At 41.7% G+C, this 17849-nt stretch overlaps 2 protein-coding genes across 2 annotated transcripts; one reads left to right on the plus strand and one right to left on the minus strand.

The window, feature by feature from the left end:
* On the plus strand, positions 1 to 3278 carry si:ch211-222l21.1 (prothymosin alpha). The gene is made up of 5 exons (XM_048254796.1): positions 1 to 157; positions 1678 to 1767; positions 1982 to 2054; positions 2174 to 2259; positions 2364 to 3278. Exons 1-5 carry the CDS (start codon positions 107 to 109, stop codon positions 2433 to 2435), a joined length of 372 nt encoding a protein of 123 aa, XP_048110753.1. The 5' UTR covers positions 1 to 106; the 3' UTR covers positions 2436 to 3278.
* Positions 3279 to 5007: 1729 nt separating this feature from the next.
* slc45a1 (solute carrier family 45 member 1) lies at positions 5008 to 14702 on the minus strand. Its single transcript, XM_048254797.1, has 9 exons — positions 14523 to 14702; positions 13290 to 13733; positions 12524 to 12616; positions 11537 to 11761; positions 9709 to 10628; positions 9105 to 9256; positions 8662 to 8840; positions 7675 to 7880; positions 5008 to 7110 (listed from the first exon to the last, which is right to left on the minus strand). The coding sequence occupies exons 2-9, from the start codon at positions 13711 to 13713 to the stop codon at positions 6778 to 6780; spliced, it is 2532 nt and encodes an 843-aa protein (XP_048110754.1). The 5' UTR covers positions 13714 to 13733; positions 14523 to 14702; the 3' UTR covers positions 5008 to 6777.
* Between the last annotated feature and the right edge of the window lie 3147 nt (positions 14703 to 17849).

A 17849-nucleotide genomic window follows, 5' to 3' on the forward strand; every position in this document is an offset into this window, starting at 1 on the left:
AGTTCAGCGTTCGATTCATTTCACCTCAGTTGTAAGACGCATCGCCTCATCCTCAAACGATATCATCTCAAGGATATTCTCATTTATAAACACAATAACATTAACTATGGCTGATACTGCAGTAGATACAACTACCACCACAGAGATAACCGCTAAGGTAAGTTTACGAAAATTAGATTTATTTACCCATTAACGTTAACAATTAACTTATGTTAACTTTCTCAGGTGACGTTAAAAGTTAAAGCTAACAGGCAACGTTAACACAAAGACGTAAACGTTGCAGCATCAAAGATAAAGTTCAGAATAAGCTAATTTTTAGGAAAAGAGAGAGGTGGTGTTGGTTGGATTTATGGATTTTAATTAACGTTATAACATTAACGTTAGGTTAAATTAACATTAACTGACGTTAACTGAAAGTTTAAGGAATTTCCCCATAACGATAACATTACGTTAACGTTAGTAGCTACCGTGAAGTCGAGCTAACATAAGTTGCTATTAAATTAAAGTGATGTTGCCCATATTTCACCTAAACAGACATTGAATTTACTGACGGGATTATCTTGCCAGTTAAATTTACAGTGTTAACGTCAACTGAATTAGCTGCTAAGGTTAACCGTAAACTTCTATTAACGCAACGACAACCCGGCGCGGGCAATGCTGTGCTGGTGATAATTTCTCTTCAGTGAGGAATCTACTTTTAGCGTTCAGTTTCCATCACACAGTAGACCTGTAAAACTGATTTGGCTTTCATTAACGTGTCAAGTTATATTTAAACTCTTGACTCATTGATTTTCGCTGTAATTATGTCTGATCGTACAGTGCACTTTTCCGGGATAACCTCACGGTTAACGTTAAGACCTCAGAAAAATGATAGACAGGGTAGCCGTCGATGAATAGGCGGGAAGCGCTTCGCATCAGCAGAGCTCCCTGTGCGCGCGCTGAGAAATGGTCCTCGAGCTGCCTTTCTTTTGTCTTGAGTAGGAGCGTGCGTCGTCAGTGATGGGGGAGGTAAACGCTCAGCGGAAAAGTTAAAAGCAACTCTTTTTGACTGATTTATGTTGATAGCTAACTGAAACTTTAATAATGACTTTAAGCATAAGTAGGCCTAACGTTACTCTACATTTGACTAAGGTTTTACGCTTTCATATTATGACTGGATTTCATTTATTGTCTAACGTCAACTTAATCGACGGATAGTTGACAAATGTCAGCGACATGTGCCGGTTAAATAAAGTGTAATTATTAATTAATGTAACTTAAGCTATGTAACGGTTTATTCAACCAGTAAGTGACTGTCATTTTAAGCAAACGTTAGACTTGTTAACGTTAGCTAACTTAGTTAACGTTAGCATCAAATGACTTATAGATGAGATACATTCCCTTTGTATAGGTTTACATTGTGTTATTATCTGCACTATAGGTTGTATTCTGTTAAATTATATATAAACTGTTACTATTGGTATTTTTATGTAGGCTAGATGATGAACTGTTAATGTGTATTTATATCATTCTAAGTCGCTTTGGACAAGAATTATAAACAAACCATTTTTTAGCGGTTACCTCACAATAAATGGTAACGTTATTTGTGTTTTATGGCAAGGACGAATTTATACACTTATCAAGTTACACGAAAGTTGTTAGTTCCTTAACATTTCAACCAATCATGTATTTCCATAGGACCTAAAGGAAAAAAAAGAGGTGACGGAAGAAGTTGAGGTGGAGAAAGAGAACGGCAGTGGCGATGCACCTGCCAATGGCAATGGAACAGTGAGTAATGTGGGGGGCAGGCTCCCAGTAGGCCCTTGTAGCTTTTGTTTCCGTAGTTGATGTGCCGGTGTTGAATTTTCCCCTCCCCCTCAGTAGAGTTCTTTGTTGATTGACAGAGACACAGATGTAAACTGTAGAACACACCCTCCCTCAAGGAAAATACATCTAGAATTTAAAATTGAAATGTGTTAAACTGTTTTTTCTCCCTTATTAGACAAATGGTGCCTCACATGAGGAAGAGCATGAAGAAGAAGACAAGAAAGAGCATGAAGAAGGAGACAAGAAAGGTAAGGTTATCGTTAGAAAAAAGAGGGGGAAAGCTGATGGCTGAAGATGCTACGCATGTGTGAATATGTTTGAAGTGTAGAAGTCACTCGTACTCATTATCATTGTTTCAAAACTCAAGCTGCAGAAGCAGAGGGGGAGGAGAAGAACAACGGTGCAGATGAGGAGGTTGATGGACAAGCAGTGAAACGTCCTGCTGAGGAAGAGGTATGTATTTGCATATTTTGTGTAATCTAAATGTACCAACATTTTGCACATGATTGAAATCTTGCAGGAATACCCTCTAATTGGTGAACCTCTTTCTCTTTCAGGAGAAGGTTGAAACAAAGAAACAAAAAACAGAAGAAAAGGAGGAATCCACAGAAGCTGAAGTGAAAGCCTAAACACAACACTGCAGCTCTGTTCCATAGCTGCGTGGTCAACTTGACCTAGTAGAGTTTGTGCTTTTATGTATATTTTACCCATTTTCTTTTTGACCCGGAATATATTCTATTGCACTGGAGTCCCATAACATCATGGCCCACTTTCCCTTTCTTTTTTTTAATGAAATGTTATTTATTGGTTCAGAGTCACATTTGTAGATCTCTCTTTAACAAAGAAAAAAAGAAAAAGTATTTTGTACGTATTAGTTCAAAGCACAATTTCTACGTCATGTTCCAACCAGCTGATTCTGATTCAGACAAGCATCTGCACCCTCTCTCACAAGGTTCTAACATTTTCATGAGTGACCTCTCTGATTCACTGAAGACCAAAGATAAGTTTTAAGCAGGGGGCTAATACATGCTTCTTAAATCCCTTTTGTTTGTGCTGCTAATCCCTCGCTTGGCTGATCTGTGTGTACAGCAGATGGCACTTACCAATGAAGGGGTCTCATGGAGCCCAATCAAAAAATGAAAATGACTGCTAGCCTCCCCCTTGGGGGGGATGGCATGTATTGTGCGTATCAGCCCCTCTTAAACCTTAATGTTTTGGTCGTTTTTGTTCTCCGTTTTGGTAAGATTCTGCCTTTGAAATCCAATGTGTACAGTTTTGTCTCGGGTTACTTTCCTACTGCATTTATTAACTGAGAGTTCAGGAGAAGTAAGTCTACAGTTGTCTTAAAGCGAACACGTCAGGTCTGGTGCTCTCAGTCTATTTTCAAACAGTTATATGGATTGTGTTTTGGTTGCTTCAACCACTGCTTTGTATATTCTGGTTCTGGATTATAAATAAATCAGTCTTTTTAATTTGGTGTGGGGTGTTTTATTATTGCATGTTGACACATTACACAGTACTTACATTTCATATAGCAGAATTTGACCTGTTGATTTCTTTTTAAAACAATATGCTTAAATGCTACTTAGGAGCAGATTAAACTTGTACATGCTGTAGAATGTTTCAGAATGCATCTGGTAAGAGCATGCTGTCTTAATTATTTGAAACAGCCATATGTAAAGATTGCACTGGACGATTTTGTTAGCACTCAAAGGAAGAGAAAGTGCTTTTGTATAGAGTGATTTATAGATTTTGAATGATGGCTTAATGATAATGAGCTCGAAATGATTACTAATTTCTATAATATAGTCATTGGCTATGGCACCTCTTTATGGGCAAGTAGAAATAATTAAAAACAGCTTAGTCCTTTTCATGGCTTTTTTTAAACACTGCCAATCAACTTTCTCATTTTAAATGATTCTTTGTCTCCACCTAGTGGCAATCTGCAGTGGAATAAAACGGCAATTTCAAATCAATCCTGTTTGGATTACATTCAGTGTAAGAAAGTTAATCCATGATTTTTGCACACTCCTTTTATGGTAAATCATATTGTAAAGAGACAGATAATACATTCCCATCACCAAACCTGAATTATTCTGCTAGTGGAACAGTAAAAAAAAAAAAAAAAAAAAAAGTACAATTATGATAATCTTTAAAACGTAAGTCTTGATCTAATACAGGTTTTTCCTTTACCAATACCTCGCAATATAAATCAACCCTGATTAAGCCTTTGTCATATGACAGTCTTAGTATGCAGTAGCTGTTGAGATATGATGTTATGGTGTGCTTGCCCTATGGGTCAAAAAAAAAAGGTTGACCTTAATATTTGTAACACTTGCTAGACAGCAGGCACTCTTGAAAACATCCGTTGCGCATCTAGGCTTCAATGGCAAATGGTTCCAGGAGTGCTAACAATCCAATGTACCATTGCTGACGTAAGAAGGAATGCTGAAGATGGCTTTAACAATTGGATTTTGCAAGAAAAAAATGAGGCATCAACAAACATCACCAAGCTTGTCAGTTATCCACTGGTCCAAAAGCCAAAAGTGGTACATTGTTCCCTTGTTTTAAATAAAGTCTATTAGCACATTGCTGGATTTTTTTATGTACTTATTTGTTCATAGGCTGGCTATCTGATGACTCCAAGACATGGCAAGAAGAGTTTTATGCTTTGCAGCGTGTGAAGTGAAAATTCAGGACACCTCTTCATAGTGCGTATAAGAGAGAAAAAATCTCTGCTAGCACTCAAAATCCCTCCAATAACATTTCATGTGCACTGACTCAATGCTCAGACGTTATCATGCGCAGCTTCCTGATTTTTCTTGAGCCAACAGTTCGTTCATTTGTTGTGAGTTTATATATATATATATATATATATTTCTTTTGCCTTTTAGCTCCTCCTTGGGCTTTGGTCGGTTCCATATTGACTGCTGATTCACACCCCAGTCTCAACTTCAACTCTGCCTGATGACGACAAGAATGGCTGTCACTACAACAATCATGACAGAACCTGGGTGACCAAGGGTGGAGAGTGCACTCCACTACAGTGGGCTGGGACGAGTGAGGGAGTGATAACTCCATGGTTCATGTCAGTGACTGCATAAAACGCCACGTGCTGGAGATGGTTGCAAATGGTGACATGATGGAGAGCAACACTGAGACCACACAATTTTGGAAGAAATAACAAAACAACCAATTAAATACTTTGAGTGCTTCGCTAATGCATGATGTATTTAATTGCAGTGAAGGAAGTGTCAATTTATTTAAGAATTTTCCCTTCTCCATTGCACAGTGTTTATGTGGTTGTCAATGCTAACAAGTAAAGGACCTTATTCCATGTTTTTGGTGTACAGATATCAATATGCAATTTTCTATCAATAACCAAGTTAATAAATCTGGTTGGCTTTACACCTAGCGTGACCTTTGATGATTCCAATGCATGTTTGCAGAATGATACATTATGATATAGAAACCTAGTAAAGAAAAGCCATTCTACATTTAAGAAGCAAAACACCAAGGATGTCCAAGGCTGCATATTAAGTATAAGTATATATACTCTTTTGATCCCGTGAGGGAAATTTGGTCTCCGCATTTATCCCAATCTGTGAATTAGTGAAACACACTCAGCACACAACTAAGTATATAAAAAAGGAAACTCCCTTAAGTAGGCAGCCCATCCTGATTGCTTTAGGGGCATACAGACTTGCCAATGTTTCAGCATTGCTTATAGTAATTTAAAAAAATGTGCAAAGTATTTGTGCATTTGTGTGTTTCTAGTTGGTGTTACAAGACTGTGTAACAGTGGCAAATTCTGGTCACACTTTACTTGGATAATCTGCCCGCACAGACTATCAACAGATGCTCAGATTATCAACAAACTATCAGTTGGCAATCTGTGGTTAATCTATGGTTAATCTGTGGTTAATCTATGGTTAATCTATGGTTAATCTATGGTTAAAATTAAAGCAATACCAAAGCATTTTTTCTCTACAGTCCCCCTACAGGTTGGAAGCGGTTATAGCCGATAGAGGGCCGAGAAGCGAATGAAGTGCTGTTCACCCTGTAACGAGTTGATGAACCACTGAAACGGTTTTGGAAACATTATTTTAAGGTACAAAACAATCTATGGTGTTGCTTTAAGGTAAAGGGTTGGATTTGGTTGTCATGCTCAGTAATTGTTCAACAACAATTCTACATACTGAACTTGAATCAGATTATCTATTAAGTCTCTGTGGCCGGACTATCCAAGAAAAGTGTTACCCAAATTCTTAACAGAAAAGAACGCTCTCTTGTGACATAAAAGGAGTACTCACTACTGACATGATCACTCACATTGTTTTTGCTTTGGGAGGTTGATTTCTTTTCAGGTTTATAAACTATGGTAACATGATGTTGATATTGTCATTGATCATTTTAATGCAACACCCGATCCATTGGGGAAATTGATAAATACTTTGGCCCCAGTGTGTGTGTTTGATGAGGGGATCATAATGTATCAAAACATCAACATTCTCACAAGCGAGTTCAAATGTTGAAGAGAAGCATGCCTCATCAGATGGTACAAAGACAAGCATACAAACAGATTCATCCACAACGCTACACGCACAATCAGAGGCATTAGCATAGCAAATGTATTTGCAAAAATCTTTCGTAAATGCACCGATGCAAATGTATGGAAACAATAGAGCATACTCTCTTTGCCAGGTTACTCTAAGCCCTATGTCCTGTCTGCAGCTGGCCAGACACGGACAGTATATATGATATCAGAATGTGTAGGGCAACAAAGTATGTAAAGTATGTGTTATAAAGCAATTGAGAAGACCATATTTTTTCCATTGAAGAACATGGAGGGGTGATGGTGAGAGTTGATATGGCACAGGAGGGGGAGAGATGAGAAAATGTGATGAATACATGTTTGTGTGTGTGTGTGCAGCATCATTTGTTTCAGCTGGGGGTTGGGGTGGGGGTTGGTTAAGGGGGAGGGAGTAAGACAACATTGGAGGGAGAGGGGAGGATGAAGGGATGGGGGTCTTTTAAATGTGCACCAGTAGTGGCTGGGCCTCGTTTGGGGGGGGCACCCTCTGGTGGAGGCAGATGGTACACCACACACAGTGAGGAGTACAGGCAGCCCACGAACGACATCAGGCTGGAAAAGTACATCACGCCCTGGGCCCCGCCCACCAGCGAGGTCAGAGGGCCCATCGCCACGGAGACCAGGAGCTGTGCCAGGAAGTACTGGCAGCTGAGGAGGGAGATGTCCACACCCATCCCCCGCCTGGTCCCATCCTCTGAGGAACCACAGAACTACAGAGAGGGGGCAAGAACCAAGAGACAGAACATGACTTAGGTGCATTTTTTGCAGGGTATCAGTATCAGCAAGTAACACCCATACTTTAAAGTTTAGAGGGAACCTACATGCATAGCCTAAATGCGCTGACGGGTTGTTGAACAAATTCACCTATCAAGATGCTGCCAGAGCCAGTTTCCTGCCTAGTTTCCTGCCCTGAAGTGGACAAGGTATATCTAATATTAGCCTGACTGAGTAGGCTTGCTGTTATGAGACAATCAAGGCCTATGACTGGTGTTTCTGACACATCATAAACCAATCAGATTCTCTGATTCTTTAAGTAAAGGCATAGACTCAAATAGGAAACACCAAATGTGACCGTGCTTCAATGAATGCTTGTGTGTTGTATCAACAGAAAATCTACTATAATTGTACAGTCAATCAGATATATCTATGAGGAGCATACATCAGTCATCAGTAATCAGTATATTACTTTGATATTTGAATCATATATGTATCAGTATCAGTATCATGTACCTGAGTGACCTATCAGTACTCATTGAGTGTGTTGGTGGTCTCACCTGTGGGCTCTGGTAGTACTCACAGAGCAGTGAGTAAGGCAGCGTGCAGAGAGAGGAGAAGAGCACGCCATAGGTGACGCAGAGAGACAGCACCACGTACAGGTTGGTGGAGAGGGTGGCCAGACCCGTGCCCAGGCCAAAGGCCAGATAGGCGAAGAAGTAGAGCGAGCGGAGTGAGAACCGCTCCTCCAGCTTCTCCAGAATGGCTGTGGGTCAGGGAAAGCGAGGGTTTACCTTAGCAGAGGTGCTATACACATTCACACAAGTTGGTCAAGTACAGTCATAGACCAAGACTGCAAGACAAATAAAAATAATTTGTTTTGCAATAACACAAGATAAATGCAAAAGTAGCTTATACATTTGACACCAAATACACAACATGAATGAGAACTGATCTCTTGAGCATCTCTTGTGATCTCTTATCTGTCTGCAAAACTGAGGCTGATGACCAAGCACGATGGGGAGATATATGAGAAAAAAATAGCTCAAATAGGATGGTGTTAATTACGCCATGGGAATGAGGGACAGTCTGTCACTGTCCAGCTCAGATGGATTCATTTTAGCTGATGCTTTTGGCGAGAGTTCACAGACGAAACAACACACCAATGACAAGCGGTGTGCTGACTGAGAGGATCGTGCAAGGTCACGTGAAGAACTACGGCTCCGAGTTTTCTTTCTCTGGAGTGTGGGAGGACTCTCTTCCCTCACAATGTGTGTATCCAAGACAACTGATTGTTATTCAAAAGGTGGAGATAATTCTACATAAATACTAAGCCAAATCCTAAACCTGGTCATTAGCATAAAATTGACAAAAAGTCCACTCCAACAGACTTACACCTTCAATTATAAGGGTTACACGGACAATAAATAAATTAAAAAGGGCTCTTAACACATCAGCATCTTCACCATTAATGTTTAAAAAGCTTCTGCGTTCTAACTAGATTCAGCGCTCCAACAAAGCGTGGGTGTAATGTTAACTGGGCTGACCTGAGTAGAAGGCAGCACTGAATGCATAGATGCACATGCCCCAGCAGCCCATGCTGACCCCAGCGTTGTAGCGCTGGTAGGCCTCCGAGTCGTGGGGCGCTTTGGGGTCCCCCCCAAACACGACCTCCCCCATGAAGTCAGTGTAAAAGAGCAGCATGCCCTCAAAGGACAGCCAGCCTGAGAGAAAGAGAGAGACAGAGAGACAGAGAGAGAGAGAGAGAGAAAGAGAGAGAGAGAGAGAGAGAGAGAGAGAGAGAGAGAGAGAGAGAAAATCAAGCTAATTTGGCCTGACGCACATACATGGCCACTCTCAGCGATTCTGCAGTACAGTAAGGCATTGTGGCCAATGGGTAAATACTTTTAAGGACAAAAATAGGCGTGTCCTAATTTGGATGTGACCATGAAATAACACAAGGACATGTTGAGTTCTTCCTCCTCACCCAAAAAAATGGTTGGTGCAAAGGCTGCGCAATGATGGGGGCATCCTGTAGATGGCGATGCAGAGCAGCTTCATAGACATCTGGTTATCCGCAGATTCTATTCTGTCACTCAGGTCGCTGTCATAGCGCACGCCATTTAACAAGATATTTGCCACCTGGAGGATCAACGTAAGCAAAGATTAAGAGTCACTTTATCAAGATAATTTTCTTTATCAAATTACAGCTGAAGTGTAATTTTCTATGGCTTGGTGAGATGCTCTGTAAAATGTATTGATGTTTAACCCTGGTTGCTCGCTCAGTTTTCTCTCACAATTGAAGCAAAATAACTACTTGTGCAGGTCTGTTGGTTAAACCCAACGATGCTCACGGATACAGTAGCCCATGCTCTACCCACCATAGCTCAAAGGCACTTTAAGTAATTCTATTAGTAAAATAATATAAAACCTATGACTCACTGAAGAGCTGCTATTTACACCTCACCTAATGATATTTATGTGTGTTACTCATGACTCCAGTATGACACCTATGAAGACACCTAGTGCAACCTCAGTGTAGATACTCCTACAATAATGCCTACAAATTCCTACTACAGTAAGTCTAGCCCCACCTGCTGGCTGAAGGTGACAGTGCGCCTGCGTCCGTGCTCCATCGTGCTGGGGGTTAACAGGGGGTCTTCTGTGAGAGCCAGACTCTGAGGCCGCTTCAGGATACTACCCCTCTTCGACCCCACACCAGGCTTGGGTCCCCCCTCGCTCCCATTTGGTTGCGCGCCCTCAATTGCTAGCAACGCCTCGCTACCGTTTGGTTGCGTCCCCTCCGTGGGGTTTGAGCCCTCTACCGTCTGATGGGCTTCCTGCGGCTGCTCGGCCGTCCCTTCCCCCAACTCCTGACCCGCACCAGTCCGGACCTCGTTGGCAGGCCCGGGCACCTGCAGTGGAGGCGGGGTGTCCCCCGCGTTCATCTGCGGCCCCACGGCCTCTGGCTCCAGCAGCTGGGGTGTCTGCTGGCCCGTGTAACAGTCAATGAGAACGCTGTCGATGTACGAGGTGCCCAGTGAGGAGGCAAACTCGTTGATGCCGGTCAGGGAGTTGTCGCGGCTGATGAAGCTGCCGTACTTGGGCGTGAGCGGGCTGAGTGGCGAGATGGGGCTGGTGAGGCCGGCGCAGAGCCGCGCACTGGCGCTGCACGAGTGGCCCAGCGGGTCGGTGTAGCGCCGCTGCGGGTTGGACGCCTGGTAGTTGTACAAGCCGTCCTCCTCGTCCTCCTCGTTCAGGCCAGTGCCTGGCGGGGCGGGTGGGGAGGGGGGCAGGGGCAGGCTTGGGCTCTTCAGGGCACTCCGTGTGGAACGCGACTGAGACTGAGGTAGTGGCCGTTCCGGAATGCTGGTCAGGGTCATCGCCGTGGCTGCCACGAGGGTGACGCTGGTGAACATGTATATGACCCGGAGCTGGCCGCCCATGGCTCTGCCGAACTCAGTGTGGTCCCAGTTTATGCCTCCTACGATGTAACCAAAGCCACCACCTAGTCCTGAACAAGGCATGCAAGAAACAGAAGCTTGGGAAACAATAGAAGTGTGGCAGAATAACATTAGAACAGTAAAACAGTAGAACAAGCACCTGCATGCAGTGACATTGACAGTGGTGTAGTGTAGCTAGCTATAGTGGGTGTACTGAGATGTAGCAGTTAGCTTTAGTGGGTATACTGTGATCAACCCCAAATGTTAATACCTATCCTTGTCTATTTTAGGTGGGTATACTGAGATGGTGATGCTTTTTAAGTGGGTATACTGCGTAGTCCTGCATATCACGTTGACTACACCACTGGGTACAGACTTGTCAGAGCAGACCAAATGTCAGAAGTCTAAAATTATTTTGCATTAGAATTTTTTTTTGTCTTACATTGTGTTACTAGATTTCCTTTTACAACTCCTTATCAATACGTTCAGTGTTAAACTAGTTGCCATAACTAGTTGTCATAAGGGGTGTTTCCTAAGTTTTAGTGTAAATTTGTAATTTTTCCTTTGCACAATCACCTGTAAAAGGTGTTGCTTTCTTTATACTGTAACAACGTCTGTACACTGTTGAAACATATCCAGTCTCTTGCAATCAATACCCCGACAACATAGCATATATACAGAAAAGTGCTTCCTTGTCGATTTTTTTTATTAGAAATACTTACAGAGTAAAGTCTCATATTGACAATGTGACACAGCAGTTTGACTACCTTGTTCATGAACAATGGCTAAGGACTTGCACAAAGCATTTTGACTAAGATACACGCTTTTGCAGGTAATCCAGTATGTGGTGCGGTTTGCACTAATTGTTTTGAGAATTGCACTAACTGTTGTGCAAACATTAATGATGATTCAAGAAAGGCACCAAAGCTACAGAGAAAAACAGCAATAACCTAGATGTTGTGTGAGGTTCACCACATACCTGCAAGAAGTGCATGGATGTTGAGCCCTCTGTCCTGATCATCTGGACCACAGACATCCATCATGTAGGCGTGGCTTGGGTTGTCTGCTGAGTCAGCGCTGAAGTCCATCAGAACCACCCCACATATTGTCAACACGATGCCCCATTTGTGATTGACAGCTGTGTCTGCCACTGCTGCTCCTATGTCCCGTCCATTCAGAACCAGTGTTAAGCCCATTAGCGCTCCTACACAATACAAATGAAATACAGTGATTTACTCCGCTTTTATATTACATTCTTCACTTTGGACATACTACATGAATCAAAAGTAGCATTCAATCATGTAAGCTGAAGCCTATGTAGTCTATAGTTCTCATAGAAAAAACAAATCAACCCACATTAAATCACAAAGCAGCAACAACGTCAAAAAACGTGAGGAAAAACCTAACGATCAAAAAGGAAATTAAGTACAGTACATGCATTCTGTAGGTCTGAAAATAGACAACAGACAAACATTAATAATTCCATGGAAATACAAAAATAAAAATATCCTATATTCCACAGAGACTATACTTCTCTAAGCATTTGACAAAGACTGCACAGTCAAAACCTATTAAATATTAAATACTCTGAGTGTATGAAGAGTGCAGCTTGCATATGAATACTGTATAATGTACTAATCTGGTTTTGGTAGATTGGCAGATGTAAATTAAGCCAGACACAAGATATTCTCCTTCTCTTACACACAGTCTTTGTCAAATTATGTGTGTGTGTGTGTGTGTGTGTGTGTGTGTGTGTGTGTGTGTGTGTGTGTGTGTGTGTGTGTGTGTGTGTGTGTGTGCCATCTGTGTCATTAATATTTATGCATGATGTTGTTGGAAGACTGGAACTGCACATTAATGCATAAGACAGTATATGTTGAAAGAAAGACCTCAGGGCAGCCATTTTACCCTGTGCCCCATCGTGGAGGGAAGAGTGAAATAAATAAAGATGCAATGTTGGTCTTACCCAGCGATAAGGCCAAGATAAATGGCCTTCTCCGACCAAAACGCGATGTGCAGCGATCACTCCACGCTCCCAATATCGGTTGTAGTAAGAAGCCTGTAAAGTAGAGGATGGAGAGGAATGGGGTTCGATTGTGACCAGCATCTGAGGTGAATGTAAGCCCCGACACTTAAAGAGGACCATAAGAACATTAAAGGGTGAGACCAAGAGCTTTTAAAGGGACACCAGGCAAGCCTGATGCTTTTTCTCTACGAAACTCCCCTTAGTGTCTGTACGTGTCGATACGTGTGCGAGCCCTCGCTCGGTCTAAAGCTCTCTTCCTTTTCTTTGCAACTTCCGTCAAGGGTTTTCGCTGCTTCTTTGCCGGCTCTGCCATTATACACACGTTTGCAACAATCGCTAGCATTTCGGTAGCCTGCCTTTGTGCTGTGGATGCAGGATGTAAACTGATCCTGCTTCTCGCAATGTCTGAGACTTTGTGAGACTGAAGGTCGGCAGGTACGATACACTGAATTTGCAAGCAGGATAGCCTATTCTTCCTACAGGCAGTAGGGGCGGGCGAGAGAGTCTTCATTCGCCCTATAATGAGTCATTTAACCATATACCGACTTACAAAGATGATTAATTAACACGAAAACGTTGCCTGGTGTCCCTTTATAAACTCACTCAATGCATTAGGTGGAAAAGAGAATTAGTCAATGAACACTTAACCAATTCACACAACATTGACAGCCAAACCCTGGCTTAACACGACTCAAATGTGCAGTACCAAGGATTGGACTGATGAACCACACCAAACTGTAGAACTGATCTGGCAAGCCCATCTGAAGGAGCACCGGTGTGACATAGGCTGTTTCCATGGCGTAGCTGAACTCAATGCCAAACAGGATGCAGCCATTGAACAGCAGTTCTGTGAAGGTCCGGCGGGGTGGGAGTTCGGTCAGGTCCAGCTGATCCAGTGGGCAGGGGGTGTTGGGGGGTGGAGGCGGCGAGGGCCTGATGAGTTTTCGCCTCTTGGGGTGCCTCTGGAAGTTGTTGGCTCGGTGGCTGAGGTGGCGCGTAGTGGATGATGGGAAGCTGGAGGTCTTGGGGAGAGAGGGCCTCCAGGAGGCGTCCTGGATCAATCCAGCTCTGCTCCCAGCCGGGCTGGCCAGGAGGGGATCACTCGGAGTGCCCATGCCTGGAGATGACATCACTCTCTACCTGCTGGACTCTACAACAACAACAAAGAAATAAATGCAGTCAAAGCAACAAAAAACAACTCACACACAACTATCAAATAAAGGAAATTCAAGAGGAATGGAGAGATAGAGAGACTTAGTGCCATAAACAAACTCCATGCCGTGTGCCTTGCTAACAGCAGAGCAGCATCATGACATTTAGAGGACACGAGTTGGAAAATACCGCTTATAAACATGCTACTATACCTACACAAGACCTAACAAATTTTAAGAGTAAATTATGGATTTCACAAGACATACCCAGACGCATGCGGTATCGGGAACCGCCATTGCCAAACCGTAATAAGTGATATGACATTTCACCTCGTGTACACGAAACACTGCAACCACTGCGCAGGTTCGTGAGGAGGAGATGCGCATAGTCCATGTGCTCTGGAGCTGAGTATAAGAGAAAGACTGCTGCATCCCCTTTCCACTGGCTTATTTATTACGATACTGCGACGTTTCATTTATTCCATATCGTATTAGTAGAGATTTATAGTCTAAATATGTTTGGAAAAATAGATCATTCAAACACTGTTTTCGTTGCTGTCTTGAGGTTATGTGGCTAGACAATTGAGAAAAAGCAGTAAATATGGCAGCGGAAAATGGCTTAGTGAATTTCAATGAGTAGCTAATTATATAGGCTATAGGTTAAAGATCAGTGACTTGTCAGTTTGCTCAAAGTGTGATCAATATAGTCTAGCCCACATCGTCCCAAGCCATCTGTTCGCTTTCTTTTACTGGACAAGGCGTGCAAATGGAAACATGAAAAATATTACCTTTTCGGGGATTCTGTTCATTTATTACAGCGTTCGTTGAAGGTAAATAGGTACACCATGCTTTTTTTATTTACAGCAATGGCTTTGAATTTGAAATAGTCATCTTTTTCCCCTTGCGGTATCTTTGGTGCAGTCATTTTTCAGCTATTATTCTTCAGCCTTCCCCCTCTCTCTTCATCTCCTCCCATGCTAGCCTATATCTACGTCGTGACGTCAGGTTACCCCCGCGCCCCATCATTCGACTGCAGCCTCAGCACCATCTAACTGGATGCTGTGTACGCCAACGGGATTTTCTTGAGGGGCCAGAGGGTAATTTAGTTAATCTTTGGGATTTTGTAGTAGGTTTACTTTTGAAAAAAATAAATGTTGAAGTAAGTGGCATATATTTCTGTCCAGCACAATGGTGGCCAATTAAATTGAGTTGCATTTTAGCGGCATAAAAATAATTTGTTTTGGGGTTTGCCGCTTGAACAGTACGAAAGCGAGTTAGACTACACACACCCTTCATTTTATTTAGCCTATTTGACTTGATTGCAATAAGATTTTTGGACCATATGATTTGGACAGAGGGAAAGAGGCGGCACCCATCAACAAAAAACTGTTCAATATAATCAATTACAATATTGGCGTGAGCCAGGCCCACCTGTGCCCCCTATAAAACTGAGCCTGGTGGACTCAGCTGTCCGCTGAGGACAAAACACAGATGTGGAAGATTTACAAATTCGACAATTAGTTAATTTTAAATAACCACAGTGGTGTCTGTCTGGAGGTTCCCAAAGAGTAAATCAATCCTGTGGTGGTCAGCAATAGACCAATAGGCAATGATATCACCAAATCCCACACAACTGTCATATTATTACAAAGCACAGTACGTTTGACAGCACTTATGTACCATGCAATTGACCTTTGAACTCAGTATACTGCTAACAAGTTCGACTTTATGGATGAGGAGCATGGTTAATGAATGATTTTAGTTGAACCCCAGCAACTCATATCATGTGTTATCTGATAACAAATTATACTAAAAAGGTGTGACGCATATCTGGAGTTTACATCAAGCATATTCTCCATGTGACAGTAATTTGCAGCTTCAATTAATATACTATGATTTGTGTTCAGAGGTATAGATGGTTTGAAATTTGACTCATAAAACAAGGGCTAATTGGAGACACTTTCCCTTTAACAATTTTGACCTTTAATCTTTTTGACACTGGTGGAGGATATGGACCCTTTCAAGAGAGTTCCATTATCAGCATAGTTGGCCCCACAAGACTTTCTTTTTAACATTCCATATGTTATCTTAATACAGAGGAAGTAGATTGGGGCCCAAATAGAACGTTCAAGCATTGTTTTTGTTTTTATTGTTGAAAGGGTCTATAAGCTTTATTTTATGTGCAACAGATAGTACTCAATTGGTTGCCTTAGTGCACAACAAGACATGACAGAAAGCAAACATGCCTTTATTGTTTTTCCATTATGCTTTTCCTGCAGATGTGCACTGCGTGTGTACACTGAAAGTGTAAAAGGTCAAAGGTTTGTTGATGCTCGATGTAAGCCATGATTTTCTAACACTGTAGGATTGATAGTTTGTAGTCCTGTTTTCATCAAAGTGCTGGCAACCTGATGGGTCAGATATTATGAGTTGTAGGAGGTCGCAATATAACAGTCTTTCAAGACTGGCCTTAGCCAGCTGCTTTTTCTGATGCTTGTATTACCGGCCTCCAAGTCTAGGGGAGCTTGGGGCACGGCACAACCACGTTCCCTTGCTTGATCTTAAAACACAAAGAGAATAGGCAAGGCAAGGTTCAGGTGTTGCACACTGGCATTCCATTTATTAGTTAAAATACTTTAAGCATAAATACTTAAATCTTCAAACATGTTTAACAATGTTCAGACACACTCAACATCAAATCAATTAACACACATTTAATGCATTAACATTTTTCATAAGAATATACATGTGGTGAGAATAAACACAACATTTAGCAAACAATTCATTTGTTTGTAACCTCACTAAAAAGCCATGGCCACATGGTTAATGGTGGCAAACAAACATTTGAATCAACTTGAATCAACATTTACTTCAATTTAATAAGAATCATATCAGGATCATTCAACACATTAACCAGCAATTTCCACAAAATAACCTTAGATGGCAACATTAAGAATAAAATGATACCTTAAAACACAAAGAGAACGGACAAGGCAAGGTTCAGGTGTTGCACACTGGCATTCAAAATTCCTTCTTCTCTGCCAGCTATATGGTACTTGAATTTCCCCTGGGGATCAATAAAGTATCTATCTATCTATCTATCTATCTATCTGTCCCCCATCCCCGTCCCTCCCTCCCAGTGTGCCATCTACAGGCCTAGAGATACTCTCCCAGACATTTTCCCTGACAGCAGACTGAATGTGTGCAATGTATGCTATGTCATGAGTGTGTAAATACTAAAACATACAAACTTTTAATGGACAATATTAATCATAAGAATTAAAAATGTTACCACAGAAACACACAAAACATTTCCCCTCTGGACCCCCAACACTTGTATGGCACTCTCTCTATGATAGGCTTTGCCTGATGAAGCTATTATCCATTACTAACTCATCAGTGCTACTTAATTAAGTAATGTTAGGCAACATATTTGTCTGAAGTGAAATCAGTTGACGGATGTTTGACAAATAGGCTATTGGCAGCGAAAAGTGCTGATTTATAGGTCAAGTAAATTGATTTAACTTGCCGTTTTCATTTAGTAAACTTTGTATTGAACTGTCAATCAAATGATCAAGTTTCCAAGGGAGATGATGTTCACTTGAGTGTGTGTAATTTAGGGGTATATAAACACTGGTTCTATAGAGGAACCTTTATCTTTTTATGGCTGAATGCTTGTCCTTAGTTCAACTATGACCACCACAAAGCTCAGATGTGGAAAAAATTACAAACATAATGGTTAACTCATTTGGCGGATCTGTTTGAGGTTCCCACCCTAAAGACCTAATTTAATCCTGTGGTGTTCTGCAATAGCCTAAAGAGTAAAATACATGCCAAATCCCCTGAAGTAGTCTAGGCATAGGCATACAAAATATCACCATTAAGATGAGTGTATGGCATTGCAGGGCAGGTGACAAGTAATGCTAACCTTTAAACCTTTAAGTACCACTCCCAGGTTCAACCTAGGAAACTCAGGGACATGAGTGATTTCTGAACTCCTGCAACAATATGAAATCCACATAGCCTATATTGTCCTGGAATATCCAACACCTCATTTCCTGTTACACAATGTCATGTATTTCATAAATAACATGTTCATCATGATACTCTCTTTG

Source organism: Alosa alosa, chromosome 10 (assembly GCF_017589495.1).
Source record: "Alosa alosa isolate M-15738 ecotype Scorff River chromosome 10, AALO_Geno_1.1, whole genome shotgun sequence".
NCBI classification, from domain to species: Eukaryota; Metazoa; Chordata; class Actinopteri; order Clupeiformes; family Clupeidae; genus Alosa; species Alosa alosa.